Raw genomic sequence first — 24,201 nt, 5'->3', positions numbered from 1 at the left:
AAAATACACTAAGTCATTTGGGGGAAAAGAAGAATAAAAGTCATTCCTTGGTGTTTGTGTAGAGTATCCATCACTCTGCCTGGTTAACAGGTAATCAAAATTTCATCGGACAGAAGAGTTCTCCACTTTTCTAAATAACCATAGCCACAAATACAGCCCCCGCCGATTCCACCCACACCCCTTTTCCCTGGAGGATCCCACAGCTGGCCCAAGAGCCTGGGTTCCCCAGGTAGTAATCAGACTCTGCCACAGGAGTCCAGGTGGCTAGGTGGCAGTGGCCTTGGGCTGTACCATCAGTCTGCACCTGTGTCTCCAGCCAGCACAGAATGTCTCCTACCACAAATGGAGGAGTCCTGAGTGCAGGGAGGGACAGGCTGCAGGAACCCTATAGGATCCTCACACATGCGCTCGCTTTGGAAAGACCTGTGTTGGTGACCAGGCAGAACTCACAAAATAAATGGCAGACAGGAGGCATATGGGGGCCACTAGGGCCAGCCTGTGGGCAGTGGACGTTTAAGCCTACATCATTCTCAAAGAGATGCACTTCCAGGTGCTGAGGGAGAGGGGCAAGGGTAGGCTGGTGGAGGTGCTCAGACCAAGAATTAGATGAGGGAGGCCACACCAGCTAGCGCTCTGACACAGGTGGGGCTTTCCCCAAACTCCCAAGTCTCTGGGGCAAGCAGGGAGTGATTCACGTCAGGGCACTAAGAGCCATAAGGTAAAAGCTTTCCATGGGTTGAACGGGCCCCGCTTTCCTGCCTGAGATCTCCCAGCATCCACACCAGCATCTCCTGTGGACAGCTGACCCTTGACCTTTTAGGCTGTTCTCCCTCTGGTGTTCCAGAAGCACCTTGCTTGGCCTGGGTCATGGTTTCCTGCCTTTTAAATATGAGGACCTGTCAAAAGTCATAAAAACAGCAATGAGATGGCAGCTGGGCTGTAGGGTTTCCAGGTAGAGGAAATCGAAGGACAGAAAGCCATGATGAATTCATCCAGGCTCTCAGATGATGTCATGTGGGTCCCTAGGCAAGGGAGGACAAGTCACGCCTGCCTGGACCTCTAGCACTTGCCTCTGGGCCCCATCTTCCTCATCTGCAAACACACAGCCCCGTGCAGTGATGCCAACACGGTGCTGGGCACGGGGCTGGGCACTGTCCCTGTGTGGCCCATGCTGCCAAGGGGCTTCTGAGGGCTCACTCATGCTGGCTGAGGTGTCTGGGGTTGGGGCACGGGCAGGGGGTGGACAAGAGAGACCACCAAGTGTGCTGTGGCTGCTCTCAGGATGCCTCTGCTCCAGTGAGGCTGCTGCCTACCCGTCACTCTGCCTGGCTATCAGCGGATTAAGATCCCTGGCCCCTGGAAGCAGCTGGCAGTGGAGGGAGGCTGGGCCTGCTCCCTGCCCCACCTCACTGCATCTCGAGCTGGGTCTGAATGGGCCACCTAGTCCCAGGACTTCAACCTCTCCTCCCGCGGCGGCACCTTCATCTCCATACCTTTCGTGGGTGTTGCCCCCTCGTCCTTCCCATCTCCCTTCTCTAATGAGCCTACAGGCCTCACCCTCCAGGGGCTGTTCTCCCTCTGTGTTCCACGAATGCTCATCTTTCTGATGCCTGGATTTTTAATGAAGACAAACTTACAGCCTTCACTGTCAGTTTCCTAAACCCCAATTGTCAGCTTGTGAGTTTATCTCCTCTGTCCTCAGGAGGTAGGGATGGGATTACCTTCCCCTGAAAGATGGCTAGGGTGCAGCTGTAGAGAATCATCCAGAACCTGTACCGACTGTGCCCATCACTGGCCCCCCACCCTCTGCCTACACCATGAGCAAAGGTCACAGATTCCACCGAGGGAGGATTGAAGACCTGGATGGTCCCCCACTCACACCACAGCTTTGACTCTCTCTCTTTTTCTCTCTCTCTCTTTTAACATATTCCAAATCATAAATGTCCCTTCATGAGTCAGGGAATTACATGTAGAAGTATTTGTCAAGTAAGGCTGTTCTCTCTGCATGAGTAATTTCTGTTTTCCCATCTTTGGGGACATGGTGGAGCCCCTGGGGATGTGGTGGGAATGTGCACGCTGACCCAACCATGTCTACTCAGATTTGCAGCCTCATGAGAGGGGGCATCGCCGAACGAGGTGGCGTCCGTGTTGGCCACCGCATCATCGAGATCAATGGGCAGAGTGTGGTGGCCACAGCCCATGAGAAGATAGTCCAGGCTCTGTCCAACTCTGTTGGGGAGGTAAGACTATGCCCATCTCCCCTCCATCCCTTGTCATTTTCTTGTGGCCAGAGTTTAGAGGTATCTTGACCCATACTTCTTCCATGACCAACATCTAACCCCATGGGCTACACTAGGGGATACATGATGTGCTTGGGAAAGCCACTAGTCCCCACCCAGGGAAGTCTACCCTTCTTGGGACAAGGAGACCCTACTGGGACCTTGGACATACCTCTGTGTGCTGGCTCATGTGTACTGCCCACTTTGACCTCTGAGAGACACCACCTCTCCAGGGGCCACTGGGCATCTGTTGGGCAGGCCAGACTGGCTTCTACCCTACCAGTGCCTGTCACAAGGATGAGCAGAATGGCAGGCAGTGCCTGGCCCTCCCTCCTGGCTCAGTTGAACAAAGCAGCTGAACATCTCTCAACAGACAGGAGGGCAAAGGCTGTGGGGTGGAGCTCCTTTGCACAGTTTCTGGAACTGAATTCTTCACATGTCATTTGGAACCCCTCTCCTCTGCTGGGCCAGCCCTCCAGGGCCTGGGGCTCGGAGCACTGTGGCATTGAGTTTGCCTCCTGCCTGCTGCCTGCCCTCTCAGTGCAAGACTGCTCTGCCCTTTCCTTCCTGTCGACTTGGAACCTATTCCTAGTTTAGTTCTTTCTGGTGTCATTTCCATGGCTTCGGGAGAGGATGGTCCAGGGTACCAGGGGAAGGGCACAGATGTCCTCAAGAGGCTCACAAGTGGGCAGCATATCTCAGTGTGACGAGCAGGAGGCCAGCACGGGAGATGCCGCAGCACGTGGGGAGCAGGACTTCCCCTTGTGGTGTGGTACGGGGGTGTGCACGAATGTGGGTGCGTGTGTATGTGTGAGGTGTGTGAAGGTGCACGTGACAGTGTGTGTGTGAATGTAGATGAGTGGGTGTGTATGAACAAGTGTATATGAGAATGTGGGTGTGTGGGTATGGGTATCAGTGTACCTGGGAGTGAGTGAGTGTGGGTGTGTTTTTGTGAGGGTCTCTGTGAGTTTGGGTGTTCACATGCGTGAGTATAGGAGTGTGAGTGGGCCTGTGAAGGCAGTCATTGAAGAGGGGTGACAGTCTCTTTGGAAGAGGCGTGGGTAATGGCCCAAAGAGTAAGGCCGAGGAGAGCTGGAGAGATAAGCGGGGAGAGGGCCCAGGCAGAGTTTGGGTTGCACACTGAGGGTCCGGCCAGGCTCTGGTTGGTGTGTGGTGCTCCCCGGGCGGCCATGTGAGGCAGAGGGCCTGGACTCCATTTTAGAGTGTGGGTGGGGAGGTGAGCTATCTCCAGGTCACCCCTCAGATCCCATCTCCTGGGCCACATCAGGACACTCAGTATTTTGTGAAACTGTGGGGCCGAGGGAGGAGACACATTTCCCCCCCTCACCCGAATGGTGGTGGTGATGGCTGACTCTACGAAGAAAGAGAGGGGCTGGGGAGCTGCCATTAACTTCCCTTTACAAATGGCTTCCAAGAAAGGAAAATCCAATTTTCCTAAGTAGGCGCTCGGAAATGGCTGCCCACACGGGAGCAATCAGCCTCACACCCACAGAGAAATCAATCCAGAGGAGAAGCCAGGCTGGGAGCAGTGAGAAATGATTCCCACTCCTCAGACCCCAGATGGATTGATTTCAAAGAGGCAGGAGAACAGGCTGTGAGGTGCTGGAGTCCCGTCAGCCCCCGCGGGCCGCAGACCTGCTGGCTGAGCTGGGAGAGGAAAGCGCTTGCCTGTGTTTTCCATCGTGCCTGAGCACGTTTGGAAAATTAGTCACTGATAAACAAGACTTGAAGTTTGGATGAGCCTTGGGGGGTGGGTTTCAGACTGAAGAATTGCCCAGAATGAAATTTCTGATGGAAAAAGCCTCTCTGGGGTGATGGAAGAGCCAACATCTGAAGAGATCAAACAAATGTTGAAGGGGCAAAGGTGGGAAAATCTTATCTGCAAGTTTTACCCATTTGCATTGGTCAGACCAGAGCCTATTTGACTGAGGAAGGCCAGACCTGGGCGGGATCAGCGGCTAACTCCTGGTAGCCTCTCCCTGGGCACTGGGCATGGGTGGAGGCCAGCAGCACCCATGCCAGCTAGATATTTCAGAAACAACACCCACCCATAGAGGCAGTGGGCAAAGGCAGACCCTCCGGCCGGAGCACAGCACTCTGCCTGGCTGGGCAGGGCTGGAGCTCACCTTCTCGTTGCTTCCAGTGGCTTGGTGTTTGCCCCCCAGGACATACCTTCCTCCCAGTGTCCCCAAGGATGTTGGGGTTCGTGTCCCTGGGGAGCAGCCTCATGCCTTCCTTGTTTTATGCCCATCCTGTTTGGAGCCAGGTAGGGGGGGAGGGCAGGCACTGAGGGTGGTTCCCTAAGGGATTCTGAAAGGATGATGGTCTGAGGGCAGCCCGCTCCTCAGTGAGCCCCTCCCCAGCCCTCCAGAACACCGGCCTAGTGGGCAGGGCTCTCTTGGTCTCCCCCTCACTGAAGCACAGTGCACGCCCCACGGTTCCTGGAGATGCTCCAGCCTTTCCCTCACCCGAGTAGGCGAATTGCAGACACCCTTAAAAGTCCAGTTTTCCACCCTCCTGATGTCAGCATGAGCTGAAGGGAAAACTAGCCCTGGACGGTGTGAAGACAGGGATGGGGAACCCAGGTCTGTCTGCACAGCACTCCTCCTTCCTTCACTCTGAACAGAAGGCTCTTGGGAGATGTTCACCTCTGCTGCTGGTTCTCACTTGACTGCACTGAGGGGAGCACCTGTGGGGAGTGGGTGAGCAGCTCATTCTCCTGTCTCTGTTGACAGATTCACATGAAGACCATGCCTGCTGCCATGTTCAGGCTCCTCACGGGCCAGGAGACCCCGCTGTACATCTAGGCCCACCCAGCCTTTGCCACGGAGCCGGGGTCGCCAGGCAGGCTCACCTGGACCCAGGAAAGCAGGAAGCCAGGACAAAGCCCTGCCCCTTGATCCCACAGCCCAGCCAAGAACACTGGCCCCTGAAGGGTGTGCCCTTACCTCCCGGTTGTTTTTATTTGATTTTTGTTTTGTTTTGTTTTTGTTTTTTTGTTTTTTGTTTTCTGCCAAAAGGGTACTTTTTTTTTTTTTTTTTTAATCAAAGGAGAGTCGCAGGAACAAACCTTTGTAAAACATTCAAGTATTTTGCCACATTCTGAACTGTTTTTCTCATTGTGACTGGCAGGGGTGTTCATGGGTACCTCTGTGTGGCATAGAGAGTGTGTGTCTTTCTTCCCTGAAGTTGTAGAACACAAACATGGGGAACCCACTCATGCCGCCATGAAGGGAGGCCTCTGAGGGACACAGCGCCTGCAAGGGGGCAGGCAGCCCTCTCCCGCCCCCTGGGTTGATGGGGGTGCCGCTGGAGCCCCGAAGAGCCCGCACAGCTGACTCTGCTGCTGCTTCCACAGGAGCGTGGGCAGCCCGGCTCCCAGGATGTGACTTGCACTGAAAGTGTGGGAACATGTGATCGATTGTAAGTATTTACCGGGAAAGGAGATATTCCTGAGTTCAATAAAGGATGATGGTCATAACATCAAAACTCCATATTTATTTAGAAAATGTTACCATTTGGACTTTTATTTGGGCAAGCTGTTCTTCAGAAGTTTAGGGGTTTCCCATGTCTGGTGACCACACCTGCTTCTCCTGTCCCCCTCCCCCACTCCGAGTCATTGAGTCTCTGTGAACTTAGCTGGGCACCCACCCTCCTGAACGCTTCTCCATGGCAGGGCCCCCTGCCAGGTGGGAACACGCTCACCATCCTGCCAGGGACAAGGACAGCAGCACAGGCGTCTGCCCCCTGTTTGAAACCTATCTACACAAACACATCCACACACGCTCCTCTCCAACAATCCAAAGCCACCAGAAAACTCCACCTCTGCCCTTCCTGAGGCAACCAGCCATGAGCGCTAATTATGTGGCAAGCGAGACGCCCCCGCCATGAGCAGTATTAGAGCGTGTGTAGATGAAGGAACACATCGTCCGGTTCGGTTCATTAGAGATCAATGTTAACTGACATCATTTTGTCTGGAAGTCTCTTTTTTTGGCCCAGGCCTTGAAGAATACACTGTGACTTAAGAAGCCTTACCACGCAGTAACTAAAGCTTTAGGATTACTGTATTTGAGGAGTAACCTGTGTGTTGCATGCAGCTGACCTTAGGAAGACTTCGCGCATCTCACTAATAAACCTGAAGTCATGATGGAAGCTCTTTGTGTGGCTGGTGTGTTCACTGAGCATCATATGTTCAACTGGCCTCTGGTTCTCACTCTCTAGTGAGTGGCTCTGCAAGTCTGCCATATGGTGACAGCATCCCTTCCGAGTCTAGGGCCTTGGGAGCTCTTGGCCATGAGGTCAGAGGATGCATGCTAAGGTCATCGGCTCTCGTGTGGGCCAAACCCTGCAGCACCTGGAAGTGTCAGCAGTCGTCACAGGTCACCAGGCTGCTCTGGGTTCTCTACCTACCTGCCCCAGGTAAGAGACATGGCCACAAGCTACTAACTGAATAAGAAAGAGATGGAGACTTGGGCTTCTTCAGATTTAAATATCAGTTGCCTCCAGGAGAGGTATACACACATGGTCACGCACACGTGTGTGTGTGTGGGTATGATACAGAGTTGAAGCGCCACTCCCAGCCCCCTCTTTATACCTGTGAGGTCCTTTGCAGTCGTCTAAACAGGACTCAGGCAGTTCTGCTGTCACATTCTTTTCTCTGCGAAATGGCCCTGGTGTCACTTGGCATGGGGAGGCCATGGAGTGAACTTGGGCTTTAGTCAGAAAGTCCAGGGAGGAGATTCCAGCTCTACTACCTGGGGACCTCGGCACACAGGACCCCTTCTCTCTGGCCTGCTCACAGCAGTGCATGCTCTGCCGATCGGAGCTACTCCAAGCACCTTTGTGGCCTGGGGTTCTGGGGGAGAACACGCGGTTTTTCTTACCAGGCCCCCCGAGGGATGCTAGCTAAGCACTCCGTCAAGCTCTTCCTTGGCCATCAGGGCATGTAAGAACAGTCTGATTTCAAAGCGAACTCTAGCTCCAGGCTTTCTTTCAGAAAGGATGCATGGTAGAGTCAAAGAAAAATGTTCAGTAGGAAACTATAATAGAAAGGGGAGGCGAAGAGTTGAAAGTTCTGTGCCAAGAAAAAAAAAATGCTAGCAGGGAAAGCACCATGTTGGGGAATGAAAAGAACCATCATAACCTTAGGAGAAGCAGGGGAGGGATCACAGCTCAGGCAACCCAAGGGGCTATTCCTGCAGTGCCCAGGACAAGGCGTGTGATGGGCTCCAGGGAGGAAGGCTACGGCTAGCAGATGACATGGGGGCATGACTCCCGCCAAAATGATACAAAAAAAAAAAAAAAAAAAAAGAGGAAGGAAAACTTTGAGCTGTGGTATTCTCCCGGAAGCCCTCAGGTGTTGCCTCCGCGGAGCTGCAGCTGTGGGTCAGTGTGGATGGGACGTGCGTGCATCGGGTGGAGGGGCTGCCTTTTCCTTCTGAGCTCCTGCAGCTCAGTCTCTCTGGGGGGCTCCTAGGAAGCACAGCTGGGCAGCTCTGGGTGCCTCCCACTCCCCAGCAGCTGGCAGGGAGCCCAGCCCAAGTCCTCAGGACCCTGCTCTTGGCCAATGGTGCACATAGCCCTCAGCCTGTCTCTGTCCCAATTAGACCTCAGACACACAGAGGCCAGAAATACTTTTTATTAAAACACTGATCATTATTAAAACACCTTGAGGTACATTAAATAAATACAACCGTTTGAGTTGTACAAACAGGTCTCTGGTGGCTTGAAAACAATTTTCTTTAAATTCTGCCTTAGCAGCTTCTGTGAGTTGATACAGCAGAGGGGAAAGAAAAGGAACATCCATCTGAAATAAGCTTTCTGTTACATCATGGTTCATCACAAGTTTTAATTTGTGTGTTTATCTCCAGCTCAAGGAGACCTTGAGTGCTTGTGAAAGATGCCCCGAACCTTGTTAGCCATAGAGTTGGGGCCCAAAGTTTGCCCACCTCGGCATCCTCACACACCCCCCAAGGCCAGGGTTAAAGGTGGTGTCCTAGTAGCCGCCAGCCTCCTTTGGGTTCCTGCCTAGGTCCCGGCCATACCAAAGTGGGGAAAGTAACTTCTTAAAACAGCCATTCAGGCCTGTTCCAGATACCAAAACAGGAAACAGGAGAATAAGCTTCCAGATGGAAAGAATGCACAGCAAGGGGAAGGAAGCCAGCTCTCCCATTGGCTGAGAGCCCACATGCTGCTTGGAGCCTTGGAGGCCTGCTGCTGGAACTGCTACCACCAGGATGTCGCTGAACTGGGTCAACGGGACCAGAGCTGAAGTTGCCAGCACACTCCCAAGTGGGCCTTACCAGCCGCTGTGCCTTCTGGGGATCTTTTCTGGAAGCCTGGAGCTCTGGCCTTCCCAGTGTTCATGTGGGTCAACCTGGTCTTGAGAGGAGGGGCCAGGCTTGTTTCCATGAGGCAGAAGGTTCTAGCCAAGTGGCATCCAGTTGGATACAGTTTCTTTATCCACAAGATAGAGTTGTTACGACAGCAAACACAGAACTAAGTGTGAGTGGGTATGTGTGTGGATGGCACTTTCTGGACAATGCCTGGGACTGAAGGGTTTAGGACAGCACATCAGTCTATGCTTGAGGGGAGGTACAGCCTGAGGCAGGAGACCCAAATGACAGATGATAAGGCCCTGTTGCAGAGAGGCCAAGTGAAGGACACGGAACTCCAGGATGACTTGTCCCCTGACTGCACAATAAAAATACCCCAGAGCTTGAGTCAGTGTCATGGGAAGTAGTCTTGGCCTCAGTCAGACTGTAAGCAGGTCTGAGGTCTGCATGGTTTATCCCAGCCAGTGGCAGGGCTCAGGGACACTGCTGTGTACACCCCCACTTTCCACTGCCTGCCCTGCCAGCAGGCAACCCCCCCCCCCCCCCCCCGCACTGCAGCTGGCTATGCTCTGGCTCACCTCAGAGACCGTGAAAATACTGCTATTCCCGGACTAGGACATCAGGATGTAAATACTTTGCTTTGCCCATGGCTCAGGGGAAGCCATTCTGAAAAACCATCAATTAACTTTACCTGCAAAGGGACTTGCTTCAAAAGCCCTCACTTGAGAAAAATTAGAGAAGATTTCCCATTTCATAGTCTGAATAAAGTGCTCATAAACTCATCTCTAGTATGTCTCTTGTGGAAAAGGAAGATTGCTGTCAAAAGGCCTGATTTATATATTTTGAGCTCAGTAACTTCAGGGAGGCAGCAACCAAAGACATTGGCAAAGCAATCAAACCATTAGCAGCTGACCCTGGCTGGGGGGTTCCTATACCATATTTGAGTTGGAACCCTCCTCCAACCCCCGGACCCACTTCCAAACACAAGAGAAGTGCCCCCAGCACATTGGATGAACTGGAATTAGAGGCTGAGGGATGGGATGTGGGATATTGAGGTGGGGGAGCTCAAGAAGAGTCACAGGCCATGCAGAACAGAGAAGAGCATCACGAACCCCTAGCCAGGCACTGAGCAGTGGTGGGTACCCGCCGGCCCATCTCCTGCACTTGCTGTGCCAGGCACAACGGTAAGCTTTTTGCCCAAAGCAGGAACCACTAGCCACAGTTGGGGGACTCAACAGCCCTATGTACTAGTGACTACTGTTTTTTATGGTCCAGGTACAGGTGTTTCCTGCACAAAGAAAGTTCTTGTGGATAGCGCTGCTCTAGGGCCATTGCTGAGAAGTGACTGCAGCTGATGTTGCCAGAAAACAAGGGGCAAGGGTGGGACAAGAGAGTCAAAGGTGCCCAAGTTGGCCAAAGGTAATCGAGTTGGACCCAAGCTGGGCTTGCTGCTTCCGCATGACCAACACAGAGAGAGCTCTCATAGAAATATGCAATGCAGATGTGCCTGCTGCCACCTGGCTGGGGGAGGGATAGTTCTGGGTCATGCCTTAGCAGGAGGTATACACACCCTGGAAAAAGGGGCCCTGTGCCCAACCCAGGTCAGTGAGGTGAGCTTAGATACAAGGGGAAGATGCTTATTGTTATTTGTTGACTCTGGTTTAAGGACAGGGGACCATGGAGAAAGGGGAGCCTAGGGAGAAAGTGAGGATGGCAGCCCACAGACGGAGGCCCAGCTGAGAGGTCCAGGAGACAAGGAGATGGCAGGTGCCTTAAAGCCCTTGCAATACCTTCCTGCTTCCCAGGGGTGGCAGGGCCATGGTGAATCCCATCACTGTGGATTTGTTTGCACAATAGCTCTGTAGCCCTGTGGGCAAAGAGTTGGGCTCAGGGTGCCATCTGTGCTGAAGTTACTTATTTCCTCTTAAAGGAAATAACAGGCCATAATAGGATAAAGGTTTCATTAAAGAGAGATACGAACCACAGGGGAAAATAGTCCCATTACGGAATGACATCCTCTATCCACTTAATACTAAACTACATTGGGGATGGAGGAGAATCCTGCTTTCATGGCCCTGATTTGGAGGATATGTAGTGTCTCTCAGTGACATGAGTGTCACCTGTCATGTATTGGCATTCACGTAACGCTGGTCAGTTCAAAGTGCTACATGCCTGATGAAAACAAATTCACTAAGGACACAAGAGAATCATCGTTCCGATACTGGAATGGGTAACAAATGCAGTTCCCAAGAAGACCACTGATCAGGGCCACCTCAAGAGAAGGAATAACAGTTGCCCACTAGAGCACCCCGACACTTCCGGGTGGTCTCCATTTGTCCTCTGCCAGGCTGGGCCAAAGGCTCCTCCCAGTCAAGCATGGTATCTTCTGGCAAGAAAAGGCTGTGCTTGACACCAGTTCCTTCAGTGTCCCGTAGAGACTTCTGGTTGCTTCATAGCTGGTCCAGGACTCCAGCACCAAAGACGGCCTCCTCCACCGGGTTCTCCTCAGAGGTGACTGCAGAGTGGATGGTGCCCACCACATGCCGCACCTCTGGAGGGAGGGCACAGTTCGAGTGTTCCAAAAACTTAGCCACCAAAACCCTGGTGTCTGCATAGGCCTTGCTGTCCACTAAAGAGTGTGGCCGCACTTTCGAGACCATCTGTAAGGCCTCTGGCTTTGTCTGTTGGTCAGTTTTCCAGGTCCCAGGGTCCCTGGAGGGTGAGAGCTGGTGCTGATAGGTAGCCATGACTGAGCGAGATGTGGAAACTAAAAATCAAGGGAAAAGATGCAATTTGAAAACAACCAGGAAAAAAAAAAACACCAACAAAAGGCATCTGTTGAGTTCTTTACAAAGCAATAGAATCATGCTGTGGACATGCTTTCTGCTGGGTTTCTTGTTTCTGATCTGGCATCTGGGCATGGACCTATTTCCTGTGTCCCTCCCTCCCTTCTCAGCCCAAGGTTAAGCTGGTATTAACCTTGAGGGCTGCAGCCTCCCAGAGCTGAAGGACTAGGAATGGGGGCCAAAATTCGAGGTAGGCCAGGGAGAAGAAGGGCAGGTGCCGGGCAGGGAGCGGCTTTATCTGCCTCACAGCCAGAGTTCCTAAGCCAATGCCCTTCTCAGCCTTCCCCAGCTCCATGACCTTTCCCTCTGGGTCGGATCACTTGCTGGGCCAGAACTGTGGCACCTAGACACAGGATCTGCCTTAAAATCAGAGCTAGGGAGTGGTAGAGGGGCAATGAGACCCCCTCCACCATGTCAGTCATGGAGAGCAGCCAACTCTCAGGGTCGTTCCCCCTCTGCCCACCAGGTCAGGGGCTGGAAAAATGGCTTCAGCTCCCCACAGGGCTGACTTTCAGCTACAATGCATCATACATAGAATAAGCATGGGTCAGATGGTACCTTGGACAAAGCCAGGCCCAGGCAGTCAGCTGAGATCCACTCATGGAGGACCACATCAAGGCCCAACTTGCTCAACGCTCTCTACGTCATTCTAAGTAGACATATTCTGAATGAACTGTTCTGGGGTCTTTTTGATGGCAATGAGCAAGCCCAGGAATTAAACATGAAAAAGTATAAAAAAACCTCCAAATCAACTCCCTAAAATGCCATTAATAAAGTAAAATAAGCAGCCATATGCATAATAAACTAGTTGTAGGCCCTGATACAGTTGCACTCAGAGAAAAAAAGAGAAAGCGAAAGAGAGGAAGAGGGAGGGAGGGAGGAAGGGGGGAGAGAGGGGAAGAGAGGGAGAGGGTGGGGGAGAGAGAGAGAGAGAGAGAGAGATAGAGGAGAGAGAGAGAGAGAGAGATGGAAACACATTCCCAGGTGACATTGAGGGGAGCTGAATTTAGAGGCAATGCAGCTAAGGACCTGATGCAGCTAACTCATACCCCTACTTCACAGCAGTAGATGTCAAGCATTTTAGAAAAGAATTACCTCACCTGTCCCCAGAGTAGCCCGAGACAGTCTTGTTTCAAGGTCCTGGCTGCACGAGGCAGAGTGTGAAGAGGCATCTTAACCAAAAGAGAATTCAGTTAACACATGAAAGGGAAAAAGGAATTATTGATAAAACTATCTCCGCCTGCCTGTGGCTAACACATACATTTTAGATGCCAGACAAGCAGGAACAAACCAGTCCATGGATGAAAGGGGAGCAGCCCTGCATCTCACCAGGCCCACTGTGGCTCAGGTGGTGTCCAGGTCCTCCTATCCGGGACCTACAACACTCCTCACACAAGCCCTGAACTCTTCATCAGAATTGCCTCTGATTCTGAGGTTCCTCAGGGACCTGTCAGACACATGCCTTTGTCCTATGGAATAGAAACAATCTCCTGTGGCTGAGAGGAGCCAGAAGCAACAGGCTGGTGTGCAAGACGCAGAAAAGAAATGGTGATTGGATTTTCCCTCATTGCCATCCTTGGATGTCATGATTTGCAGACCATTAATTTCACTGAGGGGGAACAGGCCAAAGGAAGCCAGCAGAGGGCCACATCCTGAACACATCTCTGAGTCCCCCGAAGTGCATAGGATTGTTTCCCAATCCTCAGTGAGTGACTGTGGGCATGGAGGCTCAGGGGTTGGCCCTCACAGGGCAGAGGGAATCCGAGAAGCTCTGAATGAACTAGCAGAGCTGGACTTTTTCAGGAAATTCAGATGGAATGTTCTTATGTAAGCCAGCAACTGCATGTGGGAGGGAAGGATAAAGAGAGGTGGAGAGAACCCATTACAAAAGTCTACAGGTGCAAAATAAGACATTTCAACCAGGAGGATGCTTCTAGGCTTGACTGGTGTGGCTTTCTGGTTCCTTTTCAGGATTTCTTTCTTCTTTGGCTGGCTGAACTCTAGGTTATTTGGGGGTCCCCTAGACAAGACCACTGAGACAAGACAGGTGCAGTCACACTGGGACTTCTTTCACAGTGGTTTTGTGAAAATCTCCGGACTGTGATGGAACCATAGTCAAAAGGCACACCAATCTTTACGGACACTATGCAGCCCTTCCCATAGCAACGAGGGTGGGCATGGGTTCTCCCACATCAGGGGCCATAAGACTTCTGAGGGAGCTTGTTGAAATGTAAATCCCAGGGCTGAGGACATTGAGACTATGTCTTATACAGTCTTATAGCCCAGGCTGGTGTCCACTCACACAGTCATACAGGGACTCCACTCACACTCCAGACTGCACATGGAAGACTACCAAGGGGGTCATAAAGTGCTGCTGAGAACAAATTTGGGTCTGCCCCAGACTCCAGGCAGAGGACGTGCCACTTACCCACAGACTTCACCTGAGGACACTTGTCCTAGCCTGAACCTTGGCCCTTCCTGGACACTGGAGCAGGTGTGCAACACTCCTGGCTAACCCCAGAGTGAATGACTGCTGGGGGACTCCCATCATTCCAAGCTCTCGCATCCCTCCTCCTCTGCTCACACAGCAGAGGCCCCCCAGGCTACCACTACCCGCACTCAGCTACAGTCTCAGACATCCAGACTGTGTTCCCCAACTTCCCAGAGCTGGGTCTTCACTTTCAGAGGTTATGAGACTTCAGTGTCCAGGACACACCCTGGGGGCACAGATGGGCTCAGCCAGCCATACCTGCCTCACTGGATGCACAGGAGGTAGGGTCACTGGCAGAGCGGGCCACACGCCCAGGACTTGGCTGTGCCTGCATGCTCACACCTGTAGCCTCCAGGGGGCCTGGGGTAGGTGGCAGGGGCGGTGAGGTGCCCGCAGTGTCGTCGGGGGATGGTTGGCTCGGACCCAGTGAGGTTGCTCCCTCTGACGTTGGGAGGCTTGCGCTGCTGGCTGGCACTACAAGAGAATGAGCACAGCATAAATGCAAGTGACTACAAGGCCACCCTGGCAGGGACAGCATCTGCCCTTTAAACCGCAAACCTAAATAAACTCTGAAATCTTAGAAGCATGGGAACACTGGACCAGGTTGTCCAACATTGCTGTCTGATGTTGAAAGGTTTGGGGTACCAGATGACCTCTCAAGGAGGATTCTAGGAAGGGGATACAAGGTACTCAGGTCCTCCACACCCCACAAGACACTAGAAATCAGAGATCAGATACTTGGTCACAAGGATGCTTAATGAGCAGGGGCCATTGAAGAGTGAGAATTCTGAGGGAGACCTTGTATGCCAGCCAGGCCCTAGGGGCCTGAGAATCTCCCCATCCCAGATAGGAGGTGAAACCTGGGACCTGGAATGCAGCCCCTGGGTCATGCAAGCAGGATAAATCCAACCCACTCAATATCTACCTTGGTTCTCAAAGAAATCCCTGGGCCAGCAGCTTTCACCTTACCTGGGGACAAGTCAAACCTGCAAACTTGGAGCTGGGGGGCAGCTCAGTGGTAGGGCACTTGCCTAGCATGTGTGAGGCCTTGGGTTCCATCCACAGCACAACACCAAAACACACACACACAACCCCAAAAAACTAACAAACAAAAATAAGAAAGAAAGAAATTCAAACTTGTAGCCAAACAAAATCAGAGACTGTGGGGGTGAGCCTGGCCATCCAGGTGAAAAGAGGCCCTCCATGGAAAGTGGATGCCCTTTAAACTGAGAACTGCTATTCTGGACAAGCAATGCCAGTCAGGTCTTAGCTCCTGCCCCCTTATCACTCCAAGGCTGGCATCCAGGGGGCAGATGAGATTCTGTGTTCACAAGACCCCCCTAGGGACCTGCACAAACATGAAAGCCAGAGTAGTGCTGATCTACCATTTTGGGGGGGTAGGATACTAGGACTTGAGCCCAGGGGCATTTAAGAACTGAGCCATGTATTGCAAACTCCTCTGAGCCTCAGTATCTTCACTTGCAAAGTGAACATTATAATGTATCTCTCTCTTTAGCATCCTAAAAGGATAACACATGTAAGTCCTTTACATACATGAAATGCAATAAGTACATGATATTAAGAGGCTGTATTAATAAAACGTGGTAAATGATTTCAAGCTTCTGGAGACATGTGAGCAGTTACATGTTACATGTTGTTTCTAATAATTAGGAACACCTTTTTCTTCAGTCTCCCATTCTTACTGCAATAAAATTCAAGGCATTCTTACATAGTGGTGGCTGGTTACTGAAAACGGTATTGATATTAATGAATATTTACATGAAAGTTGATTTATTTTGTTTTCTAGGACATAAGCAACTCACATTATCATAAAAAAATCTTGGTGTATGTTTTTTATTTTGTTATCATGATTTTAGTTCAGCTAGGAGGGGTCAAATGTCCATACCAAAGATTTTCTTGAAATATTAGATCAATTAAAATACCCAGTGTATTCCATCCATACATCTTGTTGAGTTTTTACAGATATATAAAACAAAATAAATGAAAGAAAATATATTAAAAAAAGAATGAGCCATATCCCCAGCCCTTTTAATTAATTTGTTTATTTTTTATTTTGAGATGGTCTTGATAAATTGCTGAGGGGCTCACTCACTCAGTTGCTGAGACTAACTTTGAACTTGTGATCCTCCTGCCTCAGCCTCCCAAGCTGCTGGGATTACAGGTGTGCACCACCATGCCCAGATCCACATTCTTTTTGAATTATCAGCTGCCTTCAAGGTTCCCTCTTGGCCTTGGCGTCAGTGTACATACTACAAGATGCGCACATGGTTTGTGTCACAACATACTAGACTCCTCGTGGGAGGTTTTTGGGTGTCTGTTCCTTCCACCCTTTTCTGTGGGAAGCCTCTGTTTCTCTATGCTCCATGTTCCCCCATTGTCTATGACCTTTTCCCTTGCTGGGGCTTTTGGGGCCACAGCCCCTTTTTGGAGCTAATTTCCTGCTTAGTCCCCACTATCCACTTATGAGGCAATGCCAGGTTACCCCCATTCCATAGAAAGTCAAGAGGTTACATAGCCCCAAGATGTGGAGCCAGGTGGAAGATTCTAGAGTACTCTTGCTTAACCACTACTTCCCTCTTGATAAATGCTTGGGGACAATTTGTAGTCTGTTTGGGAAAATAGAAAAATATGAACAGTACCTCACACGCTGTATAAAAAAATCTCCAGGAAGATTACCCTTTTATTTTAAAGATACTATAAAAATAGAAGATGAAAACAAATCTACAGCCTTGGAGTGGAGAGTTTGTAACGTGATGGAAATCCTAAAGGACAAATTTGAAAACAAAAATAAAACTGTAAACTTGCTTATGGAACAGGATGTCACTAACAGGGGGAAAAGTAAAGCAGAAACTGAGGGGGTACACCTGTCACAAATAGGAAAGGTATGAGCCTTCACATTTTCTCATGTCTACATTTAACAAATGTTTTCTCTTATAAATCTACAAAAACAAAATCTCAAAAATAAAAACACTGAAAGAGAACATATCAATCAAAATCAGACCTATAACTGGGCAATAAACATAAAAAGTTATAAACATAGAAATTGTGTATGGGTCTTTCACCTGAAAGGGTGACAATGGTCATCAGGAGTGACCATGTCCTGAGGCTTCATATGCTGTTGGTAGATATATAAACTAGTAATATGACTTTTCCAGAATGCAATTTAGCCAATATATTAAAATCTAAAATATATACTCCCTTAGACTGAGCAATTTCATTTTCAGGTATTTATCCCAGGACATAATTGAGCAAGTGTTCAAAGATGAATAGATCATGTAGAAGGAAAAAAAAAGACACTTTATATGTCATTAGAAAATTTCAATCCCAGAAACTGTATTTATTAATCCAATCCAAACTCCGTTTCAAAATTATGTTAATTACATTCATGACAGCTGATTCCTCTTGATCTCAATTCTCTTAGCATCAGTGCTAATCCACTGAGTTTCTTAGGACAAATATGACCTATCTCTGCATACATAGAATTACCAGAAACTTAAAAACCTGTGGTACAACTTCAGGAGAGGCTCCTGCCCCAGACTGCGATGCTCATTTTTGCCCATTCTCACCTGGAGTTGTGTTGTGGGCCTGCTTTGAGGACATCATAATCTAGTGGACCTCTAAATTTTTAAATAAAAGACCACACGCATTTTCTTAATTAATGTATAACAATGTATTTATCATATGCAACGGGATTTTTTCACTCTTATTAATGTACTTCATTGTTCTCCAGGGTTTCCACTGTTATGAAAAATGTAAACAACCATCTTCATTTGTACTTTTCTTTGCTTGCATTACTCCCCTCGGCCAGCTACAGAATTGAGATCACTACATCTAACAACAAACACATTTTTGGTAAAGTATTTTAGATAAAGAGCCCTAAAAATGGGTGGCCGATGTATTGGATGCCAATCGGTAGTGGCTATGGGTAGTGGCTTCCTGTGGCCTTGCCAGCATCCATTCCTCATCACTATTTTGTTGTTTTAATAGATGAAAAAAAAAAACCTTTGAATTTATGAAAAAAAATAGAATAAGTTTAGCAAGATGGCAAGATTCAAAGTCATCATACAAGAATGAATCACATTTATATCACACAATCTCACAGATGAACAATGAACAAGCAGAAAAATATTAAAAACTACTTACAATTATAATACCATTTACAGTTAATCTGAAAATATGAAATATTTAACTATACATTAAGTATAAGATGACCCTCTATATCTATGAGGTCTACCAACTATGAATTTAACCAGCTGTAAATGGAATTTTTTTTTCAATTGTACTGTACACATATAGACTTTTTTTCTCTTATTCCTAAACAAAACAGTGTAACAGCTATTTATTAGAATTTATTTGGGTTGGATAAATAATCTAGAAATGATTTAAAGTATACGGGAGAATATGTACAAGTTATGTGTAAATACTTTGCCAATTAAATAAGGAACTTGAGCATCCTTGGATTTTGGTACCCAAGAGGGGACCTGGAACCAATGCCCCACTGTAAACTTAACAAAGCACAGATAGGATTTATATGGTGAAAATTACAAAATGAGAATTAGAGATATACTTTGTACATTTGAAGGCTCAGGGTAGGAAAGATGTCAGCTCTCTCCAAATAGCTCTAGAGGATTGATGCAGTTCTTATTGAAATCCCAACAAGGATTTTTGAAGATACAGATAAGCTGATTCTAAAATCTAAAATGGAAAGTAAAGATCCTAGAAGAGCTAAAACAATCTTGTCTTGAAGGATCAAGGGGGGCACTACTCTTCCAGAGCTATGGTCATGAAGACAGTGTAGTGTGGGCAGAGGGGCAACACACAGATCAAAGACACAGGATAGAGAACCCAGAAACAGACCCACACAATGACGTCCAACTTAATTATGTTGCCATTAAAGTGCAAAAATGAGAAATGGCCTGGAGCAACTGGATATATACAGGTCATAAAAAGAATCTCAACCCAACCTCACTCCAATGCAGTAGTTAATTACCTGGTGGGAATTATCTTTTCTGCAGCTAAACCTGCTGGACCTATGTGCTTTCTGAGTGCTTCCCAGAGAAAGCATGAGGTCTTCCAGGAATACTGACTTACTGGGTAAAGGTTAGAGGAAAAATGTGGAGAATTTATATAGTACTTAAAGGAAAAGGATATAGCAAATTCCACCCCTATAATGAGTAAAAAATGGAGAGCAGGAGTAAGAAGAAGAGGAGAGAAGAAAACAGGAGAAAAAGACAGATCCTTGAAAAATAGAAACAGTGCTTCAGATACTAAGAATTAACATTACCTGGTGTGCTGAGGCCAGCAGTGGTGTTTGGGTCCCCGGAGCTAGACTCAGCCACCTGGTGATCAATGCTTGTAACCTTCAGCAGGAAACATAAAGCATCAAGGTGGGTCATCATGGGGCTTGGGAACACATCACAACAGCCTCCAGCAACACAGTCAACCCTCTGTATCCACCCATTCCATGGATTCAACCAACCGTGAACTGAAAATATGGAAGAGGAGGGATTCCAGAAAGTTCCAACAAGTAAAACTTGAATTTCTAGCTACCAAGTACTATGCTGAATCCATATGAGTAAAACAAGCAGGCACTGTGTTAGACATCGTAAGCAGTATAGAGATGATTGAATCTTTGGGGGTGGTTATGGGTTATATGCAATTACTACACCATTTTATCAAGGGACTTGCTGGAGCATCTGTGGATTTTGGTATCTGAGAGGCATATCCCCTGGAACCAATCCCCTGTGGATACTGAGGAATCATTATACAGATTGGCTTTAAAACTCACCTCCTAGCAAGAAGTATTAAGAGACATGTACATACATGCCCAGTATTCTCCCCTAAATTTATGAGATGGGGGTGTTAAAGTTGTCCTTGCTAAGGTCAATCCCATTTCTCTGACCTTTTGTAATAAGAGCACCTTGTTGCAACCTGGCATACCCTAAGTCTGCCCACCTACCACTGAAGGGCACTGTTTGGGACCAACAAAGGATACTTAGGATCCTTTATGTGGGACATAGACAGGCCCTGACTTCGCTTCCACTGCAATTCTGTCACTCACTTTATCTTGTCCTGGCTTCTACTCATGGAAGGATAAGGCCACAGGACAAATGGTCACCAGATTCATCATGTTTCATGCTGGCATGGTTTGGGCACAGACTGGGCCTTAGATGAATGGTCACATCAGACTCTAGCAAGCTGGCCCTTGGCTCTCTCCCCTTTGCAAGGGGAGGGAGAGGTAGACCCTTGGCTGCCCTCCCTGCCAGGGTCAGGGTCCAGGTCCACACAGGGTGGTGTGCCAGTCTGAATGTGGATCCTGCAGCACAACAGTGATGGCACACCTCAGTGCCATTCTGTCCTGGGGGCAAGTAGCTATGCAGCTGGACTCAAATTCAATAGCTACCAAGCTTTGGCAGCTTTCTTCTTGGAATGACTCCTTTTCTACCCAGAGAGGCCTCAGGGAATAGAAGGAGGAAAGGACAGGCCCCACGAGTCTTCTGTCTGTCCTCTGTGCAGCATGGTTTCCACGTGGGTGGGCACAGCTGTCCCATCCCTGTTCCAGGACATCCCAGCCCCTCACTGACCTTGTGCTTCAATGTGCTGAACACGACTCACACGGCACACGGGCACCTCCGTGCACCCCCATGCTAGCTCAGAAAACAATTTCTGATTCCTTGTGTTATTTCAGAATTGCTTTGGGGACACACTTGCAAATAATGAGCTCTGGAGGAGGCTGGGGAAGGTGAGGCGGGCCCCTGTGGCTTGGTCCGATTCCAGCTCAGGTAATTACATTTCTGCCTCCCTCCTTCCCCCACCATTTCAATCAGAGAGCTGATATTCTTCATCTCTCCTTTTTAAACCAGGCTAGTGCTAAGGCAGGTGGCTCCAGCTGCAGCCTCTGCACCAACACAAAGGGTGTGAGCTGCTTCCTGCTGCAGGGGCTGGGAGGAGGACTGGGGAGACAGGGAAGACCAGAGAAAGAGCTGCCTAAGAGAGCTACCTACAGGCTTCCTGGGACCCCATCACAGGAGACCTCTCAGCTCTCTCGTACTTGTGGGGAGGGAATCAGGTGAGGAATAATTCACACCACCATTCGCATCCACCTTTTTCTTTCATTGTGTTGCTATGTGCCAATAACCAATTTTGGAAATCTCTGCTAGAATCTTCCATTAACTAACTCTTTCTGCTCTCTCTCTCTCTCTCTCTCTCTCTCTCTCTCTCTCTCTCTCTCTCTCACACACACACACACACACACACACACACACACACAGTGCCCTCAAGGTCTGATTCATTCCATAACTCTCTTACCATATCTAATCTTCTATTTGATTTGTGTGTGTGTGTGGAGGTGAAAGGTAACTTAGAAACCTGCTGCCTGGAAGGGAAAAAAAAAAAAAAAGAGCTTCCGGTAATAAAGAAATATAAATAAAACAAGAGAAATAAAATACACAGTGGGACAAGGTCAGGAGGAAATTGGATTCGTTTCATATTTTGCAGAAGCAGTACTCACTTCCCTCTGGCTCCCTGCATTCAAGAGCTAGAAAATTTAGTTTTGAGAGGAGACAGCTCCTGGGAGCACATCTATCACCTCTCGAAGGCAGAGTGCCAAGGGTTTAATTTGAATTTGGTCTTCCCTGATGTCAAAAACCACCTTGCCACACTGAAGCTGTGGGGAAAATAGCTGTTCACTTCACGTAGCATTGTCGATGAACTATAAAAGTAGAAGAAGGTGGACAGGAAATAAATTTGTGGCATGGAACTTAAGTTAAAATTTGAGGTATGTGATAAAGGGCTCATAAACAGAAGTCCTTGAAGGAGGTGAGTAGGAGGGCCCATGAAAGAGAGGCTGTATATGTAATTTAAACTGGGACACTCCTGGGCATGCATAACTTAACCTGGGCTTAGAAAATCTCGGGTATGTTATTTTGACCAGTCATTGTAATTGAAAGATCAATTGGCATTCAGGAAAATCACTTAAGTTCCCCTTTATCTTCCTATTAGACAGCTGTGTGACTAACACTGCAAGGAAATCCTGCCCTATTTCTGTAATGAGTTCACTCCTGGGTGAGGTCAGCTCTCTAGTACCAGAATTTTGAAGAGCTGTTATTTGGGGGCAATTATCAGCAATCATGGAAAATGTGAGTTACATACTCAAGGCAGTCTTTGGAGACACTGACTTTAAAATGTAGAGGTCATTTCCTTTGAACATATAACTAATGACTTTCAGGGCTTGGAGTTGTTGGTCTTGTAGCCTCATGCTTAGATTTCGCTTCTGCTTACCATGCTGCCACCAAATATAGCCTCAAAGCACTGTTGGGTCATAAAACCCAGATACCAATCCTCAAAGACACTTCCATAGTTTGATAGCAGGGTGACAACACCTGTACTCAGGCTGTTTTGGTGACCTCCTTCCTGTAACCTGAAGCTCCCACACCAGCTCCTAGCCATTCCACCTCTGTGCCTTTGACTTGCTGTGTCCTCTGCCTTAATGCCCTTTCCTTCCTTCACACCCACACCCCACCCCTACCCAGAAGCCAGGCTCAACTCTCCCTCTGAAGACATAAAGAAGTTTATTTGTCCCTGTCCCCTCACCACAGCAGACTCTTAGTTCCAGAAGGGAGGGGGTTCTGTCCAATCCCTGGTTCTATATCCCATGGAGTACTCGTGGATAGAAATGGTCCCTGGAACAGAATATTATCTTTTAAACAGGAATATCAAACAGATAAATCCTCAGTAACTTTACTGCTGTAGAAAGAAATGCACTCCTTATGAGCTTGCTCAAGAGTACAGTCAGAAGCCACTGAAAAGAACAACTTCACTACGAAGAGGCCAAAGGCAACGTGTGACTGATCCACAGAGGGGAATAGGTCTAAATGAACATCCTTCATCAAGGGTGGCTTTTCTCCCTCAATTAGAAATATCTCCTCACACGTGTGTGGTGCCCGTCTACAATCCCAGCTCCTCAGGAGACTGAGGTGGGAGGATCGCTTCAGCCTGGGAGTTCCAGGCCAGCCTGGGCAACAGAGAAAGATCTCATCTAAGGAAAAAAAAAATCCCAGGAGTACCTTTCTTACCACACAGAGCCACGTGATGCTGCTTCACTCTCCTGTCACTCTGTCTTCCTCTTTTTATCCAAACGAGTCCTGATAGGCAATTTATGTGCCATTTGTCCTAACAAGGGGACACAATTAACCTCCTCCTTGCCCAGGGAGATGCTTGTGCGGTGAAGGAGGGGGCAGCTCTTCCCTGTCTAATCAGGGGGAATCGGCCACCCTAAGGGAGGGGGCAGCTGGTGGTATCGCCATCCCTCTGTGGACGGTAATGGGTTTCATTGACTTCTGGACTCCCGGAGATGTCTGTGGAATTGAAAAGTGCTCCTAGAGCACGGGGTCAAATGGAATTGGCCTGTGGGCCGCCGTGGCCCCTTGGTCACCAGATGCTGTTCTGCTCCCACATGGGGCGGGCTGTGAGAGAGGCCACACAGACAGACACTCGCCTGGGCTGTTTCTGCAGATAATGTTTGCGTAAGCACTTACGAGCTAGAGTTTTTTGAGCTGACGTGAGACAAGGCTTTGACCTTAAAATGCTTCTCACCAAAGTTCTATGAGAGAAATTTCAACATAGAGCATTTCCACTAGTTTTAGAGAATGGTGTCATATAGGTCTTAGAACCAGTATTGTCATCCTCCAGTATCGTCTGTTCATCAAAGAATGTTACACTCAAATCAAAGTTCTTTCTAGCATTCAGAGGCCTTGAAAATCTGGGGCGGGGGCTGGAGGGGGGTGGCGCTCCTGGACAGGGTTCTTATTGTTGAAAAGCAAAGGACTCTGAGCAGAGCAGCATGCCCAGCCCTGCCACTTTCCACATCGAGTGCACTTGGGATTGTGAATCATTCCACCCAGTCATCTCTTCTGGAAATAGGAGTCACAGCTGACAAAAGGGAGGATGAGGAAGCTGGCCAAGACTCCCCAACATGGAGCTGCAATTCTGTGATGGTAGCGAGCAGGCTCGTGGTATGGACTAGAGAATGGCAGAGTTGCCCGTCCCTCTCTGAGGCAGCTGGCGAGAATCACATACCCCCGTGCCCTTTCAGGGTTTCCAGGTGTGCCTGCCACCCTGACTGGTGCCTCTGATGGTCACAAGGCACAGCTGCCCATCTGCTGCATGCTTCATCAGCTTCCCCCTCTTGCCTTCTTGAGGAATACCCT

The 24,201-nt window shown here is 48.9% G+C and overlaps 2 protein-coding genes across 7 annotated transcripts in view; one reads left to right on the top strand and one right to left on the bottom strand.

Annotated features, from left to right (window-relative positions):
* Window positions 1-5,107, top strand: part of Apba2 (amyloid beta precursor protein binding family A member 2) — a 63,871-nt gene extending 58,764 nt beyond the window's left edge. For 2 of the 4 annotated variants that reach the window (XM_076848865.2, XM_076848864.2), the window contains 2 exons: window positions 2,100-2,240; window positions 5,036-5,107. In XM_076848865.2, coding sequence (XP_076704980.1) covers window positions 2,100-2,240; window positions 5,036-5,107 — 213 coding nt within the window. The remainder of the gene's footprint in view (window positions 1-2,099; window positions 2,241-5,035) is intronic. The other 2 variants (XM_076848867.2, XM_076848866.2) reach the window with 1 other exon arrangement.
* Window positions 5,108-10,980: 5,873 nt separating this feature from the next.
* The window catches only part of Entrep2 (endosomal transmembrane epsin interactor 2), a 400,899-nt gene continuing 387,678 nt past the window's right edge, over window positions 10,981-24,201 (bottom strand). For 2 of the 3 annotated variants that reach the window (XM_076848861.2, XM_076848863.2), the window contains 4 exons: window positions 19,278-19,353; window positions 14,222-14,446; window positions 12,582-12,653; window positions 10,981-11,402 (listed from right to left, as the gene is read on the bottom strand). In XM_076848861.2, the coding sequence (XP_076704976.2) occupies window positions 11,086-11,402; window positions 12,582-12,653; window positions 14,222-14,446; window positions 19,278-19,353 (690 nt within the window). In that variant the 3' untranslated portion in view covers window positions 10,981-11,085. The remainder of the gene's footprint in view (window positions 11,403-12,581; window positions 12,654-14,221; window positions 14,447-19,277; window positions 19,354-24,201) is intronic. The other variant, XM_076848862.2, reaches the window with a different exon arrangement.

Source organism: Callospermophilus lateralis, chromosome 3 (genome assembly GCF_048772815.1).
Source record: "Callospermophilus lateralis isolate mCalLat2 chromosome 3, mCalLat2.hap1, whole genome shotgun sequence".
NCBI classification, from domain to species: domain Eukaryota; kingdom Metazoa; phylum Chordata; class Mammalia; order Rodentia; family Sciuridae; genus Callospermophilus; species Callospermophilus lateralis.
This window is presented reverse-complemented; position numbering and strand designations above follow the sequence as displayed.